At 36.8% G+C, this 24972-nt stretch overlaps 2 protein-coding genes and 1 long non-coding RNA gene across 3 annotated transcripts; 1 reads left to right on the top strand and 2 right to left on the bottom strand.

Annotated features, from left to right (window-relative positions):
- Nucleotides 1-7: 7 nt before the first annotated feature.
- Nucleotides 8-4075, bottom strand: LOC114363462 (esterase FE4-like). The gene is made up of 4 exons (XM_028319186.1): nucleotides 3842-4075; nucleotides 1559-2838; nucleotides 401-575; nucleotides 8-77 (listed from the first exon to the last, which is right to left on the bottom strand). The coding sequence occupies exons 1-4, from the start codon at nucleotides 4019-4021 to the stop codon at nucleotides 69-71; spliced, it is 1644 nt and encodes a 547-aa protein (XP_028174987.1). The 5' UTR covers nucleotides 4022-4075; the 3' UTR covers nucleotides 8-68.
- A 6035-nt stretch (nucleotides 4076-10110) lies between these two features.
- LOC114363464 (uncharacterized) lies at nucleotides 10111-11175 on the bottom strand. The gene is made up of 2 exons (XM_028319188.1): nucleotides 11038-11175; nucleotides 10111-10540 (listed from the first exon to the last, which is right to left on the bottom strand). The coding sequence occupies exons 1-2, from the start codon at nucleotides 11108-11110 to the stop codon at nucleotides 10341-10343; spliced, it is 273 nt and encodes a 90-aa protein (XP_028174989.1). The 5' UTR covers nucleotides 11111-11175; the 3' UTR covers nucleotides 10111-10340.
- A 726-nt stretch (nucleotides 11176-11901) lies between these two features.
- On the top strand, nucleotides 11902-23854 carry LOC114363466 (uncharacterized). Its single transcript, XR_003656782.1, has 3 exons — nucleotides 11902-11986; nucleotides 20141-20144; nucleotides 23841-23854. It is a non-coding gene; the product is annotated as an uncharacterized LOC114363466 (long non-coding RNA).
- Nucleotides 23855-24972: the final 1118 nt, after the last annotated feature.

The following is a 24972-nucleotide window of genomic DNA, read 5'->3' as shown; positions in this document are numbered from 1 at the left end:
CTGAACGTTTTGCAAAAACACATTTTATTTTATTAATAAATTATTGAACACCACACTCAAGCTTGCCATCACTGAACCTGAAAAAGAACAGATTTGAAATATTAACAGATTTTTCACAATTTATTTACCTTGCTGGTTACAAGCCAAGAGCAAAACTATGTTAGTTTAGCTTAGCTCCCTAAGCTGACGTAGTTTTCCATAGTGATTGCATAGTTTGTTTCTGTACACATCTATGGAAAATTTCGTCAGCTATGCGAGCTAATAACCTAGCCCTTGGTCTGCAACCAGCAAAGATTGATGGTCGATGAAGAACAAAATCTAACCTATCTCTTTTTCTGTAACTGGCAAAGATCAATGGTATTGATGGTCGATGAAGAACAAAATAGCAGTTTAAGCTTACCGACGTTGGGTTCCAGTAGTATTTCTCGTAGATTTTGTCCCAAAAGCTGTAGCTATCAGTGAACAAGTTTTTCTTCATTTGCAATTTCGAACCTATTGATAAGTGATAAGGTTTGTCGTTCGAGTACTTCCTCCATTTGACGTTTATGAGACTACTTTCATAAGCGGTTGGATCTCTGAAATTAAAACAAAGATACATGAATAAAATCATCGTTTCAATGGCCCCATAATGCCCTAAACAAGACAAAGGATAAATAAATGAACTGTTTACTATAAAACAATGTCAATAATTAGTCCAGTCAATGAATGCTTTAAGTCAATGAACGACGGTGTAGAGAGAAATCCGTGGAACACAATTTCTGACCTCGGGACTTTATTTAGACTAGTTAGGAGGTGAACATAGCAAAAGTCCCCGCCCTTAGCCCTCGAGCCGGCGGAGAGAGGGGGGTTTAAAGGTACCACTTTTCGGTTTTTTGCTTATTCCTCGGAAACTATGCGTCCTAGTGACATGGTTACTATGAACCAAAAAAAGCTTATTCAATTTGCTATAGGTGAGATAGTCAAGTTTTTCTATATCTTGTATAGTTTTCGCGGCATCTGCTCTAGAAGGTCTGTAATATTGGAAATTTTATTTTTGTCTTACATGTTCCCATCAGGAGGAAATCGGCTAAATCAACATTGAGCTAATATTATAGACATGCGGGAGCATGTTAAGCCCAGTTCCAGGGAGGGGACTGCACCGTGCGTATATTTAGACGAACACGAGACTAGGACGCATAGTTTCCGAGGATTAAGCGAAAAACCGAAAAGTGGTACCTTTAAACCCCCCTCTCTCCGCCGGCTCAAGGGCTAAGGGCGGGGACTTTTGCTATGTTCACCTCCTAACTAACCTAAATAAAGTCCCGAAGTCAGAAATTGTGTTACACGGTTTTCCATCTATAATGCTTTATTGACTGGACTAAATATAATTCGAATTACAAAGAAACGTTCTTATTTCCTTATGATTCTTTCACTCCAATGATGAACAGTTCAGTCTTTGTAACCAGAGAATCAGTAAATATCGGTTATGAAAAGGCATTTGAAATTCTGAAACACAGCCCAAAAATAAAAGACACCATTTAAAAAAGATTTAAATCATCGAAAAATATTAAAAACTTACTCGTATTTGGCGAAGTCTGACCACATCCACGTCAAACGGTCTCTTGTGTCAAGATCCCTCTTTTTCTTAGTGTAACCATAGAAGTCCAAAACGTAAGCAGTCTGGTCTCTGTGACTTGCACCCTTGATTTTGTCCATAAACTGATGTTTCGCACTTAGCTCTCCAACGTAAGAAAACTCATACAAATACACAGGCCTTGTAGCAATAGCTGCGTGAAGTTTTGCAGATTTCATTATAGCATACTTGAACATACAATCTGAGAAGTAATCAATGTATGCTCTGACGTTATCGTGTGTCACTTCTTCCTCATTGAAATAATATTTGTATATTTCTTTTGCAACGCTCCCTTTTGTTTTATCATCTTTAAAAGCCAAATCTCCTGGTATAAAATCAACAAATTTCTCATTCATCATCTCACTCCATGCATCAAATTTGCTAGCGCGACTCAAACCTTCCATATTCGCAAATCCAGTCAAAACTGCTAACGGTTTCACATCTTTCTTCTTCAAAATATCCAAAGGAGACTCCGTTAGGATTGCTTGGGGATTATTTTTGTTTTCTATGCAAGGAGCAAACCCAAAAGTGCTGTTAGTCATGAAGAAATTCAGACTTTTAATAGCCAAATCTTTGACTGATGCGTTGAGGTAGAACTCGTTAAGGTCCTTGAGATTACCCGTGTCATTGAATCCTATCGAAATTGCAATGTTCCTTGCGGTAGTTATAGGGTGTCTGTTTATAGCGAACGGTGTTAAAGCTGAACCACTTTCAAGAATGATCTTGTGGATAAGCCCATCGGTTTGTTTAGACAATGCCATGAGCTCTGCAATAGTAGCCCCTACGCTGTAGCCAGCAAGGGTTACATTATCAGGGTCACCACCAAACTTTCTAATATTCCTATTGATCCACTTCAAAGCTGCTAGTACGTCTTGGAGTGCAGCATTTCCTGGGATTTCTTCAGTGCCTAAACAGGCGAACCCAAGTGCTCCAACTCTATAGTTGAATGTTATGCCAATGACGTCACGGTTTGCTACATGGGTCACTTTGCTCATAGTGCCACTGCCTCCAGCAAACGCTCCACTGTGGATGTAAATGACTACAGGGACGAGGTTTTCTTCGCTTGCTACTTCTGGCACCATTAAGTTCATTAGAAGACAGTCTTCTTTGCCGCTTAAGAATACTTCGTCTTCATCATCTTCGCCGGTGTAAGCCGTTTGTTGGCAGATTATGTTCTCTGTTGGGCTTTCGAACAGCCCTTGCCTCGGTTCGACTGGTAGAGGTGCCTGAAATTGTAATAAATAATAGTTTAAAAAACTAAAAACGCGCTTCTAATTACTGCACTAAAAAGCCAAAAAGAAGTTCCTATAGCCGCCTCCTGACTTCATCATCAGGACTCATGAGCCCCTACGCTGTACCAGCAAGGGTTACATCATCAGCTTTCCGCGTTTCGTTTAGGAGTTCCTATGTCCACCTTCTAGTCCCATCATCAGACCAGCTCGATGGTACCATAATATTGTATTGTCATCTAATCTACTAAAGTCGGCCGTTTGGTGTAGTGGTTCGGAACGGACTACTATGCCGAGAGGTCCCGGGTTCGATTCCCGGCCGGGCAGAAATTGAAATGATCAATTTTAATTTCTGCGACGGGTCTGGGTGTGACTAATGACTATGTATAATATTTATGTATTAAAAAAAATACAGTATATAAGTAGTATATCCGTTAAGCTAGCACCCATAACACAAGCATTAAGTTGCTTACTTTGGGGCTAGCTGGCGCTGTGTGAAATTGTCCAAAGATTTATTTATTTATTATTTATTTATTGCCAAGTTTCATGATGATACAAGAATTAGAAGTGGGAGTAATTTAGATTCTAAGATTCCATTACTTAAAGAGTTACATACACGACGACCTAATAAATGCGTGATCACGTCACATCAAGCTAATGTCATTTTAATGTAACTGTTATAAATACTTTTTGCCTACAGAAAAGTATAGTCCGATGTGCTGTCAACTTTATTTATACCTATTTTCTAAGGCTGGGTTGCACCATCTTATTTTGACTTTAACAAACGTCAAAAATCTGCCAAACTCCATATAAAAATCACCGGTTATCGTTATAGTTACCGTTAAAGTTAGGTGGTGAAACCAAGCATAAGAAAGTATTATTTTTACTAACTTTTCGCTTAGACTCGACTTGTTATTTAGTTTAATAAGGAGCAGTTTTTAACCGCAGTTTTGTAACCGTAGTTAATTAATACTCAAACTAAATCAACTAAACATAATACCTTGAACTTGTCTCGCCCAGTGGGTGCCGTAGCGTAAGGTATCCCATAAAACTCATAAAAATCCCCATTCCAGTACTTTCCGCCTTGTACGGGACCCTCTTCTGTTTCTACCGTCCGAAATTTAGGGTCAGCACAATAAACACTTACAATTAACACAGAAAACAATATTAAACGATACATGACTGTTTAGTATGGCACAAGATTTGTTACTACGCTCTTATCAGTACACGATTACAGTCGATAATTCATCAATATTATTTAATATTTCGTAATTAATCTATAAACAAACGCCACGTAAGGTATAATTATCTTACTATCGGAGATTAGCCCATTAATACTATTTTGAAAATTGCAGTGTTATGAATTGAATTTTACTTTTTGTTTCAAAGTTACTGCATTTTTATTCTAAATATTTTTTTAAAGATTAAAATAGTGCAGTTGGCTTTATACGAGTGCTGAAAATGCTAAATGCCAGGAAACTACACTTTTAGGAATTTAAGGAACTACTGCCCGTTTTCACCATCAATTCCTAATTTTTAAGTAACCCCTATGACAGCAAAATTCCTGTTATTTGTTACTATAGGGGTCACTTAAAAATTAGAGATTGATGGTGAAAACGGGCATACATCTAACAAATAGAATACCACGAAAAAATCAATAAAAAATTACTTTCTTTTCTATCCTTATTATAGTAGGATACTTCTTAATTGCCAAATGTCGCATGTCTCTACTTTGAAAACGCATAAAATTTTGTTGTTACGTAGTCAATCCATTCAATAAAATATCTATTGTACTCGTACATTTTCTATATTGGGTGAAGTGGTCAAAATATCGCTTGCAATACAACCCGGGAAAGAAATCCAGTAAAATACACCACATCCGGGAAGACACAAATCATCCCTTTCCTCATACGTCCAATAAGAAGAAAACATACGAAAACTTTTCACGGGTAACGAAAAAATACTCGACTGTCATAAACACATCAGTCCATAAAATAACATAAACAGAGATCTACGGGGGAAATCGCAAAGCCGCGCCTGTGAGAAATATTATCATATGATATCCTATGTGGGCACATTTCTTGTGTCCGGCTGCTGGTGAGGTTGGTAAGGGATTTACAGTGTACGATTCGAATACTAAAGATGAAGAGTTTATTCTTTATTCGTGGTATGGTAAGAACAGGTAATTATGAACCCGAACACCATATTGTAACGAGGCTTAAATTATTAAATATGTAAAACTTTAATATCTATTCGGGAAAAAATACATTTTCAGAGAGAGAATCAGTCGGTTATTATAATTATGCTATCTCTACCTAGATTTGGTGGTTCAAGGTTGATTTGCCAGGTGGGAACGTTACGTACACGTTGAAAAATTTAATTCCCATTTACAAAAAAGATAAACCCGGGACGAGCACTGGTTTAAAATGACATTTCCGTACTAAATGTCAGTTACAGACCAAGTACTAGTAGTAAGTAACCAGTACCAGAGTTCAACCAGAGTCTAGCTTTTTGTAATATGGGGGTAAATGTAATAAATAATTGTTGTTCTAAGGGTGGGTAGACATTATTTAGTTCTAAGGAGCAAACTTGAATCAACTTGAAATTCAGTGCTTCAGAGAACACAGAACTTTATAAACCACCGGCTCATAGAGTCTCACAGAGTTGAGACAATTCCTTACACACGACAGATGTGAAGCTACAATTCCAAACAAACGACGTTTCACAATCGTAAGGTGCAAACGCACCGCAGTCTATACGGAATACATTCAGATTAGTAGGTTCTCCGAGATCTGTGCATAAAATATGCTACGCTCTTCGGTCTGTCTGGCGGTAGGTAGATATTATTTGCGGCGGCCATTCCGCCGGTAAATAGTGCAGCGACATCTATCATTTGGATGCGCAAACTTTATGTTGATGTGTTTGGCTACGAGATGGCGTTATGTTGATTTTGAAAGGCGCTGGAAGTTATAGCTTCAATAATAATATTTAATGTACTAAGGCTGAGTTGCACCACCTAACTTTAACGGTATCTAACTATAAAGGTGTGTACGGATTGCGCGTACCCTTGTACGCGTACTCAGTTTACGCGTATCCGTAACGCCTAGTCCATACCTGCAGCTAGTAGCTAGCTAGACCCACAGGTATGGACTAGGCGTTCCGGATACGCGTAAACTGAGTACGCGTACCAGGGTACGCGCAATCCGTACGCACCTTGACGTTAACCGGTGCCTTTTATATGGAATTTGACAGATTTTTGACGTTTGTCAAAGTTAAACTAAAATGGTGCAACTCAGCCTTAGACTGCGTGTTGTATGTTTTCTTAATGGTTTTATACTCGTTTAATTTATCATTAACATTTCCACCAGTAGAAGCTGAAGAAGAAATTCCTCCTATTTATTTAATTTCGTTGTCAGTCCAATGACAATGTCAGTTTTACCTTACCTGGGGTTGTGGATAAATTGACTGGATGTAAGTACCTAAACCTATTGTATATTTTTTATGGTCTACTATTTTGGATTTTCTGATGGTAGATCCTGCTTACACAGAATTGGCAGGGGTGGGGATGAGAGGAGGGAATAAATCGATCCTGGCTACACAGGAGTTGCAGTCGTGATATGAATATAGTCTTCTATCATATCAGACCTTTATTTTTTGTTGCAAAATACCTATATTATTACATAAGTTTTCTGCAGTACCTTGATTCACTGTAGTCCGTTTATAACTTTCCCCGACGCTAAAAAAGTCATACGTTATGACTAAGTAAGAACTAGGATGCAGGTGAAATAAAATTGTGCTTTATTTAAACTGTGAGAGCATTTGTGTGTTTTGTTTGCGCAGCGACGGCGAGGAGAAATTGGTTTATGTGCTGGGTCTACGGGTTAGAGCGTGTTGCAGTATTAAAGCCGCACGTCCATTGGGGCGGCGAAACGAATCGAATTATTGTGTTTTTGCAATATTTTTTTAAATTTAGTTCGGTGCAATAAGATATTGGTGAATCACCCAAATGGAAATCGTGAAAACAACGTTTGGTTTTGCTAAATAATTATTTTGTCACTGAAAATTGATCAAAAGGCGAAACTAATAACAGGCTGTTCAAATAACATTAAAACAGTCTGAACAAATATAATATTTAAATAATTAACGTCGAACGACTTTTCCTCGAAAACGAATGTCTGCGATCTGATCACCTTGGTAACAATTTTTTTTTTCAGTAGATTTTTTTTCATATTCGTTTTCTAGTGATAAGTACCGCGTATGCAGTTTTGATATGGTATTTTTTTTGAGTCAGGTGGCAAACGAGCAGACGGATCACCTGATGGTAAGTGATTACCGTCGCCCATAGACACCCGCAGACCCAGGGGCGTTACAGGTGCGTTGCCGGCCTTTAAGGTGAAGATACGCTCTCCTCTTGAAAGCTTGCAGGTCGTATCCGTCCGGAAACAACGCAGACGACAGTCCATTCCACAGTTTGATTTCACAATTTCTTCAATGAAAATCTCTCTTACCATATAAATCCACACATAAATCCGATAGAAAATAATGTGTTGAATTCAATTTAAACCTACAAAACAATTTTCGACAACGTCCATTGAGTCTCAACGGGGCCGAATGATTAATCGCAAAAATTAATATCAGATACGATCGCATAAACCGGCCGTAATTAAAAAATATCTCTCGGTGTTTGTTGAAATTTATTCAGGCCGTTTCTAATTGGCCGAAACTGTAATTTCCCGGAGGACGAGCGGGTTCAAGCTGTGAAATTTAGACTTTTTGAGTAAGATTATCTAAAAAACTCTTCCAAGAGGCCAGCATCTATTCTAAAAAACAATTGGGCAGGTGATGGACGATGGTACTCTTTAAAGCTTTTACCCGATTGCGCCAGAAAAAAGGTTAAGTTTTTAGCAATATCGATTTAGGACGAAACTCGTTCGTCACCTTTACCCGACTTAGTTAAAAAACTCTTTGATGTCCACCACAAAACTGACAGTGTCTCATTTCACAGGTGGGGAAAAGATGTATTGTTGTTTTCAGATTAACGTAACAGTTAATTTACCAATGCCACCTATCAAATAGTAGTCTATTGACAATAAAAGGATCATTAGCTCTAGCTAGACTACAGAACTACCTAATTTACAGCGAGCTGAGTGTGAGTTTACAACAAACGTAAAAAAATGACATTAAATGAATGACGGATTGTACCTATAGCGCCCCTAGCGGAAACGTTCAAGAACTAAAATGTTCATACATTTTTTTAACGCGCTCACTAGTGAGGACGTTTGATATAAGCTCACACTCAGCCCACAGATAATATGTATTAATTCTGAGTTTGCTGTAGAGTACTTTTTATGTGGCTGATTACTGAAAACCCTTAAAAAAGATCTTAAATTTCAGTCTCGCTGGCTCTTATAACTCAGTCCCAGGACGCCTGATCTCGATGAAATAATTATCTGACCGGTTGAGTTATTCGCTAATGAGTCTAACTGATGGGCCACTCCTGATTATGATTAAGCCCTTTTCTTTTATTAATTACTCGACAGTTCGCAGAAATGAGGGGTTGATTCGATTAATTTTGACCTTGGGAACTGGACGCAATTGGTATTAATTTGGGATTGTTTTGAGAAGCGATTTATACCTATAGTCTGGTCGCTCGCACACTCACTGCGGCCGCCCGTCGCACAGTCGCGACAGCAATAAAATTACGTGCGAGCGATAAGGATGGGTAGCTTGGGGTCATTGGACAAAATTTTACGTGTTCACAGACCGGGCTTGAAAACTAAGATGTTTTGTATTCAAATTAATATCAGGTGCGATTGCGGTCAAATACCTGCCTTGTTATGCTGTAAAAGTACGCTTCTTTTGCTGCTTCTTTTCAGCACTGGTTCACTTTATTGTCCGAAGCAGTGACAGGCTAAAAATTATTCTGGGATTATTAAAACTTTAGAAAATAAGCAGAAAATAAAACTTTGTATGAACCTTTTTTACCGTCATAAAAAAATAAAATATTGAAATGTTTCCAACATTTGAGCTCAGGACCGTAACTGACCCTAACCACTGTGCATCAAGTAAGAAAGTGTGTTTCGGGCAGACCTGACCGCATACTGCGCAGGTGAAATTGTCCCGATCCCGACACTAATTACATTTAGAACGACTTTGGTATAAAAGCTTTGCACTTGGCAGAAAAAAAATTGGTACAAAAGGAAAGAACTAACAGGTACAAAGAAAGTATTTACAAGTATGTAGCCTTAATCTTTCACACTAAATAACTATAAATTTATTTTATGCGGTGGTGTAGATATTACTGTTTGTTTTATGAGCTAAGTTACTTACGTCACATGCATTGTGGTCATAATACTTGCCTTTGTAAGATTTTTACTGCACGAAGCACACGCCTAGTTTTAAGTGGTAAATGATTCGGTTCACTCCACTTGCAGAGCTAGGTCATTTAATGTAGTCGGGTTGAAGATGTTCCCTGTTTTTGGGATGGTTGCTCCAAATTCAACTAAAATAGATACTAGAACACCGTATATTGTCTCTACTGTCTTTACCCATCACACTGTGTAAGCTACATTTTATGAGTAGATATTGTTTGGACACTTATTAAATATTTATAGCGTCAGCTAAAACAATTTCAATTATTTTGAACAGTCATTTAAAATTTTGGCTGTATTTGGACTCTACCTTCCTTTAATATTTTGTTAAAAAATATTAAATTTGATTAAAAATCTATAAAATTTCCACTGAATTTGGCCCCAACTCTTCTCACCTTACCACTGTGCAGAACAAAGTTTGCGAGCGCAGGTCACACGGCCGGATTGTTCAGACACTAATTAAATTTGGAGCGACTTAAAGTCTCGGACACACCTGCAACTTCTAATTTAGACTTAACTCTTATTGGCTTGCGGTTAGAAAAACGGTTTAAATCACTTTTGGAAAAGAATTTGTGAGTTTTTTTGCTTCTTCATCTTAGCACATAGAATTTTATTCATTTACGGTCTTATTCATAATAAAATGCTAATATAGGTTTAAAACCTACATTAGCTAAAACGTTTGATAGGCTTAAAACACTCTTATAAACCTCTGATAAAAAACGTTATTCATAATCGTTTATAAACCTTTGATAGCTAAAACAGAGTTTAATATTTTCTTTCCACAGACTATACAAAAANATTAATAAGTATAAATAGGTTGAAAAAATAATGAAAATGAAAAATCTTTATTCAATTTAGACCAACGTTTAATTTTGGCACTTATGGACGTGAAAACAAAGTAATTAATGTACCTACTTACGAGTATGTGTTCTACAGGATTCGAATATTACATAAACCTAAAGTATTTGTAAGGCATCTAAATTGTAACAACGATAAAATAAATAGTTAATAACAAGTCAAACGGCAACGGTTGTAACAATAGCATACGGCTTAAAAAATTATTAATTTTCTATTAATTACAAAAAAAATCTTTTGAGAGATTCTAAAACCTAATATTTTGTGAGAATTTTAATAATTCTTCTTCGGACAGTCCTCCAATTTAACACACTTGCCAGTGTCCAGGTTCCGCACAGTGGGAGTGTTGCAGAAACAATCGGGGATGTCACATGCTCCAGGCGCATTTCGTTCGTGTACAGTGGGGTTGGTGCAGTCCGGCTCTGCCATCCTAGGACAGTATAGCACTGAATGTTCACCGGGAGGGCATTTTTCTGGAAACAAAAAACAATAATTATAAACTTTATTGCAAAATCGGGGACAAATCTTTAGAAATTTTGGTCATCCATGCAAAATCACAGTTCTGAGATAGCGTTTGAGAGTAGTTATTTATCAGTGTAAGTTTTTATTATGTACTAGCTTTTACCCGCGTGAAATTTAGTTTGTCACTGATCGTCATAAATTATAGCCTTTATTGTTATTCTGGGTAATAAACAATAATACTGTAAAGTTTTATAAAAATCCGTTTAGTAGTTTTTGCGTGAAAGAGTAACAAACATGTTAACATCCAGACATCAATACAAACTTTCGCATATAATATTAGTAGGATTAGTAGGAAATAATAGTAGGAAGTAAGTTTTTATAAAAAAAATTACACTGGTAGTAAATACTATTGAATATCAAATATTTTTTTATCCATTTCATTTTGGACTTAATCTTTACTACATTTCTACAAAATTATGACTACAAGTTTCTAGTAAAATTTACTCACTTGTTGGTATCCCTTGTCCTTCCACCAAAGCTACCAGCACAACAACCGCCAAACACACCGTTACAGACTTCATTTTATATTTACTCGTAACACACGTGAAAACCACAAAGAAATCTCCGTGAATGAGTGGATGAACAGAAAAACATTCTTTATATACAGAAAAAATACAAATACACCCAGTAGGTTCACTTCAAATTGAAATTGTTTATTGCTAATTCACACGTTACTATTCTTAAATTGGAATGACGTACAAACGACAGTATTTATTTTGTGCGATAAAACATTTTTTTTTAATATAACTGTTGCGGACATCCGCTCGGGCGTGCGGAAATAAGAAAAACCTTCGGATTAAAATGAAGATATATTTCTGCAAATATTGCCCACAACGGCTATCAAAAACAACAAACTTCAAACTAAACAAAAGGTATCAAAAATAATAAAAAAGGTATAAAACATAGATAATATAAAAAAGAGGTTGGTCCACCTATCGGTTCCCAACAATAACTATTTATACGCGAACTTTTATTATTATAGTTACGTCAGATGCTTATAGCGGTTCGTTACTTAAGACTGATATTAAGTTGGTGAACTCAGTAAAAAAAATAAAAAATATTAGGTACTTGGTCTACTGAGTCCTTCTCTATTATGATGAGACTGTGTCTGATGACGTCACGGCATAGAAAGGGGAATAACTTGTAAAAAGAACCGTTTCTATAATGTAACCAATGAGGAAAGGTTACATTAAAACTGTGTATAATTATGAGGAAAACTAAACAATTAATCGAAATAATCAATGTAAATACAATATTATAATCTGATCAGTGAATGACACGTGTTATACATAGTACAGACGATGGCACATGAAATGGAAATGAAAATGTTTTATTTTATAAATAAAGTTGATTAACAAGATATTTTGGTAACCATCCTTTTAAGTATAAGAATACCTGTAGTAGGAGGTTACCGCTCTTCCAAAAGTATTAACATACATTCTTAGTTAGTGTGTTTGTGGTGTATTGAGTGAATTTGTGTGTAGTGTTATGAGTGGTGTATTGAGTGTACCTGACATCAACCTAAACACTGTGGAATCTTGTGTTGGGTAGTTGTAATAAGAGCGTGTTTGGAACAAATAAGTAAATATGTAAATAATCTAACATGCAGTTGATTGGTACATTGGCAGAGATACAGTTAGGCTGAGTTGCACTATCTTACTTTAACTTTAAGAAACGTCAAAAATCTGTCAACCTTCATACAAAAAGCACCGGTTATCGTCATAGTTACCGTTAAAGTCAGGTGGTGCAACTCAGCCTTAGTTAGGTTACGGTGTTCCTTACGCCATGTATTAGGTACGTTGTTCGTTTGGTACCGGTTCGAATTACCACTATCATTCTTTCTCGTGATGGATATTATAAATGGTGACTAAGGTGGTTATCTCACTGCGCCGCGCTCCGCGGCGAAGCGCGGGGCGACAGATTTAATCATTGTATGCAAGTACCTCAGTTTGTATAGAAAACACGCGCGGCACTTCACACTGACAACGCGTCCGCGCGTGTGATTTTTTATATGAAAATCACGCGCTCCGCGGTGGATCGCGGCGCAGTGTGATAACCGCCTAAGAGACTAATATGTCATGGCCTCTTTAATCCGTCTGGTCAGGCGAGTTTAGGCCAAGATCTGCACTCGCCTCTGCTAAGATAGAAACAGTGGTCCTCCTGCAGTGAAAACTACCTAAATGTTGATATTTTAAAAATTTAATTAGCCTTAACAAAACCTCTAACGTTTGTTTTTCTTAGAAAATTAATTACAAGGTTACAACATTACAACATTGAACCCTTCTTGTATTATCTTTTAAATTAAAACAAAATTAAATGAATTTGACAAAACATAGTAGACAAGTTTACTGTTTTCTTCACAAGTTCCATGAAAGTTTCGTAACTATAAAAACTGAGACAAAAGAATGTTGAACAAAGACGTTCCTTATCTTTAAGCAAAGAACGGTGAATACCTTATTTAAGTGAGATTAAAACATTGTTTCTTCTACAAAAACGTAGATGACGGCATATCAAGGTAAATAGTAACATAGTAGTAATGTAGTCGTTATTGTGTAGTTGTAATGTCATTTTACGACGAGACTCTACATTAAAATATTGTACACTTTTATGGTGCAAGTGGATAGCAGTCCATTTCCTAAGCTGATTTTTAATATTACATTGATACTTATAGTATGCTTAAAATGTTTCTATTTATAATTGCTTTAAATTGTATTTTCGTTTTATTTATTTTAGAAAAGTGTCACTAATCTAATTTTTTTTAATCTGTCTGGAAAATTGTATGCTGCAATCTTTGGTCGTGTAGAGTCCAAAGGCGTTAAACTTAGATAAGTTAATAAAAATAGCTTTCCCCGCGGTTAGCGGTACTTTCCACCCGTCAAAAAGAGTGGAATGTGGATCTCATCAGACCATGTATTTTTGGATATTAAAAAAGGTAAATAAGTAAAATGAACAACATTTTTGTTTATTTGTATATGTTACAGGAAATGTATGAATTCTAGGAATTGTATACTATTCCTAGGAAATGTATACAATTCCGAAGCTATTTAGGAAATGTATAAAATATTGCTTCAGAGATTTTTTAATACGCACATATCCTAGGACATGTATACTTTTCCTAGGAATTTTATAGAATTCCAATATTGTATTAGGAAATGTATAAAACTAAGCGGCACAAGCGCGGTCATGTGATTTAGTGCCCCTCAGTACGCCTAAAATTTTATTTAGACAAACCACATTGACCGATAGGTACTTTTAACTCACAACTATTATTGTTTAGCCTGAAAGTTGTTTTCGCACTATTATATTTTGACTGAAAAAAATATTTGCCTATTGGCATACCTTTCTTTCGGCATCACGCATATTACGCCGAAGTATTGGAAAACCCTAATTTTAACATATCTTTTATTAAACTATTATTGACATGAAGGTTTTAGTACTCCTGTAGCTGGATAACAAAGTCTCGGTTAGGTTAGGTTAGACTTGCGACCTTGTCACATACACAGCGGCCGCGGCGCGGGAGCGCCATTTAAGTTTCGGAAAAAAAAAGAAATCTTAATTACATTTCCGATTGCTGTTTAGGAAATGTGTAAATTTCCTAGGAAATGTGTCTAATATAATTTACATCACACATTTCCGGGTGATTTTAGGACTTATACACAAATCCTAGGAATTGTATACAACGACGGATTTCATACATTTCCTGTAACATATACAATAAATGTATTTTTTAAAATTAGAGTCGATTCATAAAAATCTTTCTTTTTCTTCATCGATCACACTTTTTTGGACAATCAGAAAACGCAACACATCCCCCTGTGCTGGTGTCTCGCACAGTGGGTTCATTGCAGAAGCAGTCGGGAATATCGCACGCTCCAAACTCTAGATCGCGTAGAGTCGGGTCGTCGCATGTAGGTTCGGCCTTTTGTGGGCAGTATAGCACTGTGTGCTCGCCTGGAGGGCAGTTTCCTGAAAAAGGCAATTTGAAAAATGATTTGAATTGGAAGTTAAGAGAAATAAATCTATCTGTACGTAAACTATTTTTAATATCTGCTTCAAACACAACGGTTGTTTTGTGTTATGTATTCTATACACCGAGCCCACTGACATCAATCGTCGACTTTTGACAAGTTCTCGTCATGTTCATCATGAAAGTTGATGTCTTCGACATGTTTCTTTTGAAATCAAGCCACAGGGCTGTCGGCGGGCTTGGTGTGTATAGTCCTTAAGCTTATAATCACGTAGAGCTAGCGGGAAAATTTCATACATGTAACTCCGTGAACTAACAAAAAACAAATAATGTATTTTGAACATTAAAGAAAGACGACCGAAGACACCTTATGCAGTTTTATTTCGTACCTAGCTTAATTACACATTTTTTATTATACCTACCTACTTAATGATTGCAACAGTTGAGTCAATAAATATTAGTTCTTGTCGCGAGCACATAAACTTAAAGCAACCAAAAGTGTCACGAGGGAAATTCGTGATGATGTATGAACAGGTGAAAATTATAAAAAAAAAAATACACGAGAAAGGTAACGTGTATGAAAATATTTTACACATCTCATACATAAAGTTCAATAGCATTACATACATAGAATTCTACGTGGTTTGTTGGTTTTTATCGCACTAAAATTTAGGCTCCAGAAACCTGCTATCGTAGCCCTGCTGACATTACTGTCAGAATGCGATAGGTACACCAGATCAGCTGGCCCATTTATTGTCCCGAAGCAGTGGTAGGGTTAATATTGGGACGTGTAAAAGTGCTTTTTAAAAGCCTATTTGCAAAAATAAATGAGTTTTATGACTTTTTTTTATCAGTGGTTAACAAAATTTTACGTTATTTTATAAATTGACCTCCCCAACTTCAGAAAGGCGGTCGTACTCCTGCAATGGAGACTAAATGACCTGCTGATGATGATGACGATTTTAAACACTAAATGCCTGCTATTGAATTTGCCTCATAAGTACATTATTTGCTCTGACTTACTCGTAGGTATTCCATAATCGTTAAATGACGTCACACTGCACACAGCGATCGCGAAAAACATCAATATTGACTTCATTTTGTAAGAAAATATAAAATTACTAAAAGAACGCAACGTTCCGCTATGACTAGTACTGATAATGTGAGGAAAATTATGTTTTATTTTCTTTTTATTGAGGTGTTATAGCGTCATAATAATGTCTTTGTGAATAGGGAAAGTTCAGGCACCTCTGTTTTCTAAGAAATCTTTACATAAATAATTATCTACATAATAAAATTAAATTTATTATAAGACATACCTACTCCAAGACACTAATCATTATGGCTTCCTCGCCTTTTTAGTTCTTTCAAAGACCTCTTAACCTTCTTGGTAATCTTAAAAAGAAAAGACGATCATTTTAAGTTGAGCGAATTTTTTATTGTGCATAATAAGATGCACTCACTGGTTTCTTTTTTTTATTAGGTTCATATAGTACATAATCACCAACTGTTCTTTGATTTTGTATTATGTGAAAAATCAATTAGAACGGTGAAATTGCTTTGTTGAAAATAATATTTTACTATTTGTTTACTCGTGGCTCCATCCGCATTGATTTTGATGAATATGTATAAACTCTGTTACACGGCACGTTATAGTAAGATTTATGAGCAAGTGACAATATATTCTACATCAAGTTAAAATTACCTACCTCTTCATATTCCTAGAATTCGAACCCATGATCTCCAAATCTGCCTTTGGGCCACGGTAGTTACAAGCAATACAAAACTCGACCGAACGAAGCAATTACAGCAAAAACTCAAAACTTGAAGCTGTAAAAAACAGATTTGAAACACAAAGTACGTTTAACGCTCTAGTTTTTTGTTAACACAATGTCCTTTCTTTGTAACCATCAAGGGAGTCCAAACAGTGTACCCTGCAAACTTCCCCTTTTTCCAGGAAAAAGAGGGGACGAACAAAAGGTGGTATTAGCTTTATGACATCTCGTAAACATGAAACGGCAAGCAGACAAGATAAAAGTCAAATTCTTTTTGTCCAAGCCCTTTTACTGCCGCAAAAATGGTCTATGTAATTGAAAAAACTTAGATTGTCAAGTAAGATCGTCCGGGAAGCGCTGTGTGGTGCTATCTAAATTGAACGCGTGACAAAATTTGAGGATTGTGTCTTCTTCTGCTGAATTTGTGTTATCAGGCGCGAGTTTTTATTTTATTTTTGGAAAATTTCTTGATGTTTCGAAAATCTATGGCGACTTAAAAGAAGGTTTTAACATTGTTTTAACGAAGTTTCATGAGATAAGATTAAATTGGCTGAATTACACAACAACTTAATACGTGTAAATCAGCCTTAAGGGGAAATTAACATTGCAACTTTTTAAGTTGTTGTAATAAGTGCTTTTTTATCACCAATTTTAACACTTTACTGTGCTGTCCTTAAGGCGATTAGTGTCCTCAATCCGCGCCAAATGGGCATTTTGTAAAGCCTACTCCTCTTTTACTGCTGGATAGAAATAGTTGAAAAAAATATATGTTATACAACAGTTCATGGACTACATTTGTGACGTTTGAATTTTCGCTACGTCTCTTTGTTTTGGATTAAAAAAATAAATACGGGACATCGATTTTTTACTTAAATTCCCTACTCCTCCAAAACGGCTATGTTAATTTAAAAAATGTTTGCACGAATAGATTAGGAATTCTTTAATCTTTAAATGACACGTTGCGTTTTTCAATCGAACATTACTTTCATTCATAAATTTTACTTTTGATAAATTCCGAACGATAATTGAAATTTTGTCATCTAGCCTAGTTATCGTCAGGAAGTTGGTCTAACTAATTCAGCTTGCAAGATTCCACCCGAACAAACATTTATGTAATTACCTACATACATCATAAATTGCAAGCTAAATAAAAGCTTGAAATAAAGTCGGGTTTGTTCAAATTTCGAGAACGACTGAACCGACAAAAGCATTAGAAAATTTACGAAAAATAAAATAAAATTTTATCCCGTACAAAATGTTCATGGATTTTGTTATTTTTATTAAATACCTTTACGCCTGAGTTAAATGACACCGACATCAAGGTTCATCAATTTAAGTTTAAAATAATAGGCAGTGTAATGTATGAAGAAAGAGCTTCTATTCTGTATCTACCTATGCCCGTGTATTTTTGATCGGTGTCAAATCGGAGTTTTTGGTGCGGGGTACGCGGGTGTTGCTCGCGGCGTGAAGGTCAAACGCCCAAGGTCATTGAGGACTCTAATCGCCTTAAATACCTTACTAGCGGCCGCCCGCGACTTCGTTCGCGTGGATCCCGTTTTACCCCCTAAGGGGTAGAGTTTCGGAAAATCCTTTTTTACCGGGTGTCTACGTTATCTATCTATCCTGCATGCCAGCCCGATCCGTCCAGTGGTTTGGGCTGTGCGTTGATAGATCTATTATATGTATGTAGGTAGTTATCTATATACATATTTACATATCTAGAGCATTGTAAAGCTACTGACACAGAGATTTGTCACATCCCAGACACGTCGCTTCTTGAGACGTTAATCATACTGGCGTGACGTGACAACCAGTTATGAGGGATTCCCCTGACGAGTGACCTTTGACCCTTAAGCAAGGCCCTAGAATAAGCACGTCTTCATTTTGCTACCTAAACCTTAAACTTACAGGAAAGAAAATTGCGAAATAAATTGTTAGGCTGTGCTGCACCACCTAACTTTGACCGTAACTACCTACATAATTATAACGATAACAGGTGTTTTTGGTATGGAGTTTGACAGATTTTTGACATTTGTCAAAGTTAAAGTAAGATGATGCAACCCAGCCTGAGTAATTACTATTACTTACATAAGTTAAACATTTAAAAATAAAAAAAATGTATTTTGTAGAGGAGTTTGGTGATTTATTCTCGATTTTTTTTAAACCTATTAGCTTCAGGGAGCTCGCAACAGCGCGTATTTGCTAGCTCGAGATTTGAACTAAAAACGCGCACTGTTACGAGCTCGTTAGTAGTTAATAAGTTCCAAATCCAACAATGTCACAAGTCTCTTCTATTATAACTTACCTCGGTCTCCCCTGTTCTTCAAAATCTACCAATCGGGATATCCGGGTAGTTTTGGCTTTCGGGTAAGTCCCGGCTAATTGAAGCTCGCACTCATTAATAATGTGACCACAGCCACACCTGCGGGCTCGTCCAACTTGTGACGCACGGTTGGTCTAACGTCCCGCTGTGCACGCACACTCTGGGTACTGTTGGGGCATTCAGTACTGTCCACGTTTGAAATTTGATCGAATTAAAACTAATGAAACTCATTAAATTTAAAAAGCTTTTAAAAATCACTTTTACACGTATTAACTCTAGCACTGTTTCAGAACAATATATGGGCCAGTGCTGAGAAGAAGCAGCGCAAGAAACTCAGTCACTGTGAAAAGGCTGTTCGAATAAAAGGCTGTTCGAATAAAAGGCTGTATTTAGAGAGAATCGCTAAAATAGCTCGCGAGACTGATCTGGAGATAGCTTAGTTTTCTGAACAAAATAGCATTCAGAGATTTTTGTCATTCATGATCAAAAGAGTTTAAGAAACTAAATAAACAATTATTATAAGTCTATGAAAAAGGGACTACTACCCGCACACTGACCAGAATTTCCGGATAGTTTTGGCTCCACGAGATAAATTTTATTATAATAAATAAGCATTTTAAAATAATTTAACGTTTTTACGTTGCTTTACGTTACGTACAATTTTGGTTAATCGGAAAATGTAATTCATTTTCTTACCGTAAAATTAATTGTGTGTCAATTAAAGCAATTAAACACCGATCACCTCAGTCTAAAGCACACAAAACACTCAAAAGGCTCGATTAACACGTCCCAACGCTCAATTAGGGGCGCATCCCACCTCGTTATGCGCTAACGAAGTCCCAATCTGAGATCAAAGCCTCCGGAACCGGATACAGCAGGATGTGAGCCCTGCTAGACCAGCCGTAAAACTAAATCATTACGACATAATGGCGGGGTAAAACGTTTACCCTGTGTAAATGGATTATTGAAGCTTATGTTTAAGAAAGTATTTCTGTCAGTGGAAATTAAAAAAAATTACGCCTTAAATGTACGACTATAGTTATTTTTTAGGTAAATGGAGAATAGTTCTTGCAACTCATTAAGGCGAGTAAGCTTTACTCGTGTGTGTGCGTGTACATGCACATAACGATAGTGTAATGTCTATCAAAACTTTAAAAACGAACAGTAGCGAGCCACCACACATGTAAAGCTCACTCGCCTTCGTGAATTGCAACAACAGCTTTATGCATAGAGATGTCCTAACTACACTGAACCTGTGGCATTGACAGAGGGGCGCTATTGGATTGTCGGTTCCGATTTTTGCCACGTTGGGCTAAGGGCGCTAAGGGCGCTGCTATCAATGTTGGGTTACTATTTCCAATTTTTGCCATTTGACGTTTAAATCGTTGAACTATAGCATCAAATCCAACGCCATTGACGAGAATTTAATCCTTACAGTTACTTGTTTGGAACTAGGAAACTTGTTTAATTGGCACACGGTCCACAGGGTGGTTATTGAATTTAATAAGGCATAGTTGCCGGATAATTAATACTATTACAGTTATAATTGGTGAATTACAGCTCACAGGTCCCTTTGTAGATGTTTCGGGGAATTTGCATTTAGTTGCGAGTGTGTGTTGTTTTGAAAATAAGTAAATTATAGCTCCTTCTGTTGCTACTGTAGTATAAAAGTAGGTTGTGTTCTGTTTTTGTGTCTTTCTTAGCAAAACTTGTGCGTATACGTTTTCTTTTCGTTTTTATGTTTCAATCTACTCAGACAATTTGGTCGGTTTCCTTCTGGAAACGTAGGTTTGTAATAAACATACAACTTGTACAACATTTGACGAAAATTCTAGGTTAATTTTGAAAATAATCAATCGATCTGTCAAACAAATTCAAGTTTTGTATTAATTAACAAAAAAGCATGAATAGTTTTTCTCTGGTATAGTAGTTTTCTTTGATTAGATATTGCTGTGTTAAATCCCCAAGGATATTTAGAGTTTATCAATCAATTTATCACATCAGCAGACTGAAAATATTCAAAGGCAAAAACTCAAAGCTTTGAAGTCCTCATCTCGCCTCTCAATTACCCCTCTTTGCTTACTCGTAAACACTTAAAGGATTGATACCATCCCATAGGACTATCGTGAAAGCAATGGCTACAGCAAAGAGTGGATTATTGCAAGATCCAAGGAAAATAGGCAAGAAATGCAAATTAAATGGACAGGGGAATAACGCTTGGTGGTGGTGTAAAACCAAATAAGTTGATAGTTTTAAGTAAGTACAAATAAATAAATAATAGTTAGACCAGTGCCAACAATGTCAATAGGACATTGCAATGTTACATGAATGCAGGATTTCTAAACGTAAGTGGCAGTGGCCAGGGCACATGTCTCGTAGAGCTGATGGACGGAAGACGTAGTGTGGGCAGGCCCCCCTCTAGGTGGACAGACGATCTGGTGAAGGTGACGGAAGTACCTGGATGCTTGTGTAAATCCATGGGGGAGAGGCTTTTGACCAGCAGTGGATATCGTGTTTTAACGAACGAACGTGTTTTATGAAAATCAGATTTCTGATTATTTCACGAAATAACAAAATTAAATTTTCATCTCTCCTCACAAATCGCGATTGCAATAGTGCTAACGTATAAATTATTATGTGTGAACTTTATATTACTAAAAATTCAAAACTACATACGGAGAAGAAAGATTCCCCATGAATTATCTATGAACCTTACCTTTAACTCAGGGTAGAATGGGTTCGCCCCCAAAAAATCCTCAAAGAAACCCATTCCGTGAAGAGCTGAAGAAGAATTCCATCGATTAAATGGAATAGGAGGACAAATAGTGCGGGGTTATCGACAGCTCGGTGCCGACAAAGGATGCAATTTGTCAAATCAAACAGTTCGATTGGTGAAAACACGGGAGGAAATTTGGGGCGGGAGCGCGGCGGTTTTGTAAGAAAATAAATGTGACGCGTACCTGTTGAATATCATGTGGGTGACTCTTCCACCAGTTTTAAAATAGATTGAGAGATAAAGAATATGGTCTAACAAATAGATATCTATTTACCTCATGACGAACGATCACGGTTTGTTGATTTCACCTACGTAAGTATTTTAGTTCGAAGGACTCGTGAAGAAGAACTTCTTCAACAGTAAATGAACCCCTACTTGATAAAATCATTAAAAAGTTAAATTCAGCAAAATTAAAAGTAATATTCTTGGACGCGTCAAACAGAAAGACTGAGCCTGATATTCGTGAGTTGATTGCGTGTCCTGCAGCCTTAGCCATTCCTAATTTTGTTATATCCGGGTGGAAATCGACTCGTGAACATACGCACTTACGGCAGCGGCCCGTCAACACACACCCTTAAACGTCAGTTATCACAGCTACATACTTGTACGTTTATTACCAAAATATTAACCCGTGTGTTTTCAACAAAAGTAAATCGGGGTGTTATCCCCAATGCTTGAGAAGTTGATGGCGGAGGACCAACTTATAAAGAGGGAGAAAGGATTAAAGGTGTTATATTGTGTAAGAAATACTCTATTTTATTATTTTAAAAAAGCCTTCAATAATATGCCAACATTGGGTTACTTCATTGGATGCCTGCATTTCAAAAAAGTTAGGTATTATTGTAGTTTTTGGCAATTCGGCAAAAGAAATCATTCAATAAGCTGTTAAATATTGGGATACATTTTTTCCGATATAGTTAGCTTCCAAATGCTTTTCGAGTTTGTCTTAATCTAATCATCTGGAAATCCTACAGTAGGCCAGTAGAATTAGACACAAAAATGAATTAAATCGGAAATAATTCCTACTAAAGATTTTAGTCCTTTAATGGCTTCATTAGTTGCCCATAAAGACTCTCCTAGGTTTTCGACTTCGACGGAGTTGTGCTTAAGTGGTGGGGGCTGGTTAAGGCGAGCCTTTACAAGACTTGGGAGCCTACGGGTGACGAGCTATTGGACGTGGAAAGGGTCATTAATTATACACATATTTTCTACTTTGCCGAACATTTGCACGAGAACGGTTTGTCCAAAACATATGAATTTGGTCTTATTTAATGCAGGATTAAATGCCCTTCAACCGTCAGGAAGACCACTTTTCGCTAGGGTAAGTCCTTTACGCGGTATAACCGGAAAACCTAAAAAGCGCTCCTTTCGGGGGCCCCCACCACTTAAACACAACTCCGTCGAAGTCGAAAACCTAGGAGAGTCTTAATGAGCAACCAATGATGCCATTAAAGCAATAAAATCTTTTGTAGGAATTATTTCCGATTTAAAATCTAATTCTACTGGCCTACAGGTACAGTTACACATGCTTTTAAGTTCATGCTTAAAATCATGCTTATAATGTGCTCGAAAAACTCGAAATGAGCATGCTTACTTATTTATTAGCAATATTTTGACACATAAGCTTAGTGAGCATGTGCCAGAATTCCAGGTGTAAGTCAAATCATTTAGATGACCAAGATATTTTCATCATCATTATCATTTCAACCAATAGAACATCCACTACTGAACTTAGGCTTCCCCCAATGATTTCCACATAGGCCAGTTGGTAGCGGCCTGTATCCAACGCCTTCCTGCTACCTTTATGAGGTTGTCTGTCCACCTTGTGGGTTCACTAAGATATTTTACTTGCAGTAAAACATAACGAAGGAAGACGATAGTCAAAACTTATAGAATGAAAACAGCTATCTGGCATTTGTTTTAATTCGATTCCTGCAACTAATTATTCCTGCGTTTAATTACTGCGCTCTCGTAAATATCTTTAACTTCAGTTTAACTTTTCACTTGCTCACAATACTGTGGATTTATATCTTCAATCTAGACTTCTTAGAATTTATTATGCTTTTGGAGATTTTGGTCATAAAAATTGTCAGTAAAATATTTATTTACCATGGGAATCTGAGAGATAGGTAGGTCAACAAAATAAACCATTTTTTAATCACTTAAAGAAAGCTCATGGTTTGCTATTGAGGAGGAAGCTGAAGGTGGAGGGAAGCGATCATCTTCAACCACAGAAGAACTCGAGAAATCTTCTGCCTGATCATCACTGTCCGTCAGACCAAGAGCTTCCTCGTTTAAAAAAAACTATTGGTAGATTGAATGATCTTACATTAACTATAAAAAACGTCAAAATTCTGTCAAATGCCATCCAAAAAATAACGGTTATTGTTATAGTTACTGTTATAGTAAGATGGTGCAACTCAACATAAGTAAGTGTTAGTGAAGGAATTGTAGCTTTTGTGGTAAATAAAAGAAATATTGAGATAAATAACTTTCTATTCGGTTTAGAGCGCACACAAATCACAGAGTTCAAAATGGCAGTAACAATAGTGTCAACATGAAAAAACTAAACGGATTTCCGTATTGCCAACATACACAATATAAAATGGTTGCGTTCCATTTATTCTAACACCCTCCCCTGGAACGTAACCCTATTTTAGTTACACAATACAAATGCTTATCAGCAGTAGTACCCTTAGTTAAATTATCAGCAATCATGTCTTCACCTTTAACATAACAAAATTTAACATTTAAATTATTAACATGATCCTTCAGAAAATGATAACGAATGTCTATATGCTTAGACCTAGGTAAGTAACAGTCATTCATAGATAACTTGATCGCACTCTGGTTGTCACTGAAGATAATGAGCGGGCCGTGCGGCGGCTGGCCGAGCTCGCCGTGCAGCTGCTGCAGCCACAACGCTTCCTGCGTCGCGGAGGACATCGACATGTACTCGGCCTCGGCTGTCGACAAGGCAACAGTCTGCTGTTTATGTGACCGCCAAGAGATGGCGCCACCCTGTAACATAAAAATGTAACCTGTGCACGATTTTCGGTCGCACACATCTCCTGCCCAATCTGCATCACAATATCCTGTGATTTTCTCATTACCATCTTTGGTGTAAATCAATTTCAAATCTTTGGTGCCCTGTAGATATCGAAATATTCTCTTCACTGCAGTCCAATGCGTAGCCTTGGGATTGTTGTTGAATCTGCTCAGTGTGTTAACTGCAAATGATATATCTGGCCGGGTAACCTGAGCCAGATAAAGCAATGAACCAATAGCTTGTTGATATGGACAGTTTAACAATGCTTCTTGTTCTTCATTTTCATTAAATTTCATACCAACTTCAATAGGTGTTTTCACAGGTTTGCAGTCCGACATTCTGAATCTTGCTAAAATTTCTTTAATATATTTCTCCTGATCTAATACAACATCACTTCCACACCTAGTGATGTGCATGCCCAAGCACTGGCTAGCTGGGCCTAGATCTTTCATTTCCAAGTGTTCTTTTAATTTTTCCTTAAATAACATCTTTG

The sequence above is a fragment of the Ostrinia furnacalis genome, unplaced genomic scaffold (genome assembly GCF_004193835.3).
Source record: "Ostrinia furnacalis isolate ACB-3 unplaced genomic scaffold, ASM419383v2 OfSCF7140, whole genome shotgun sequence".
NCBI classification, from domain to species: Eukaryota; Metazoa; Arthropoda; class Insecta; order Lepidoptera; family Crambidae; genus Ostrinia; species Ostrinia furnacalis.
This window is presented reverse-complemented; position numbering and strand designations above follow the sequence as displayed.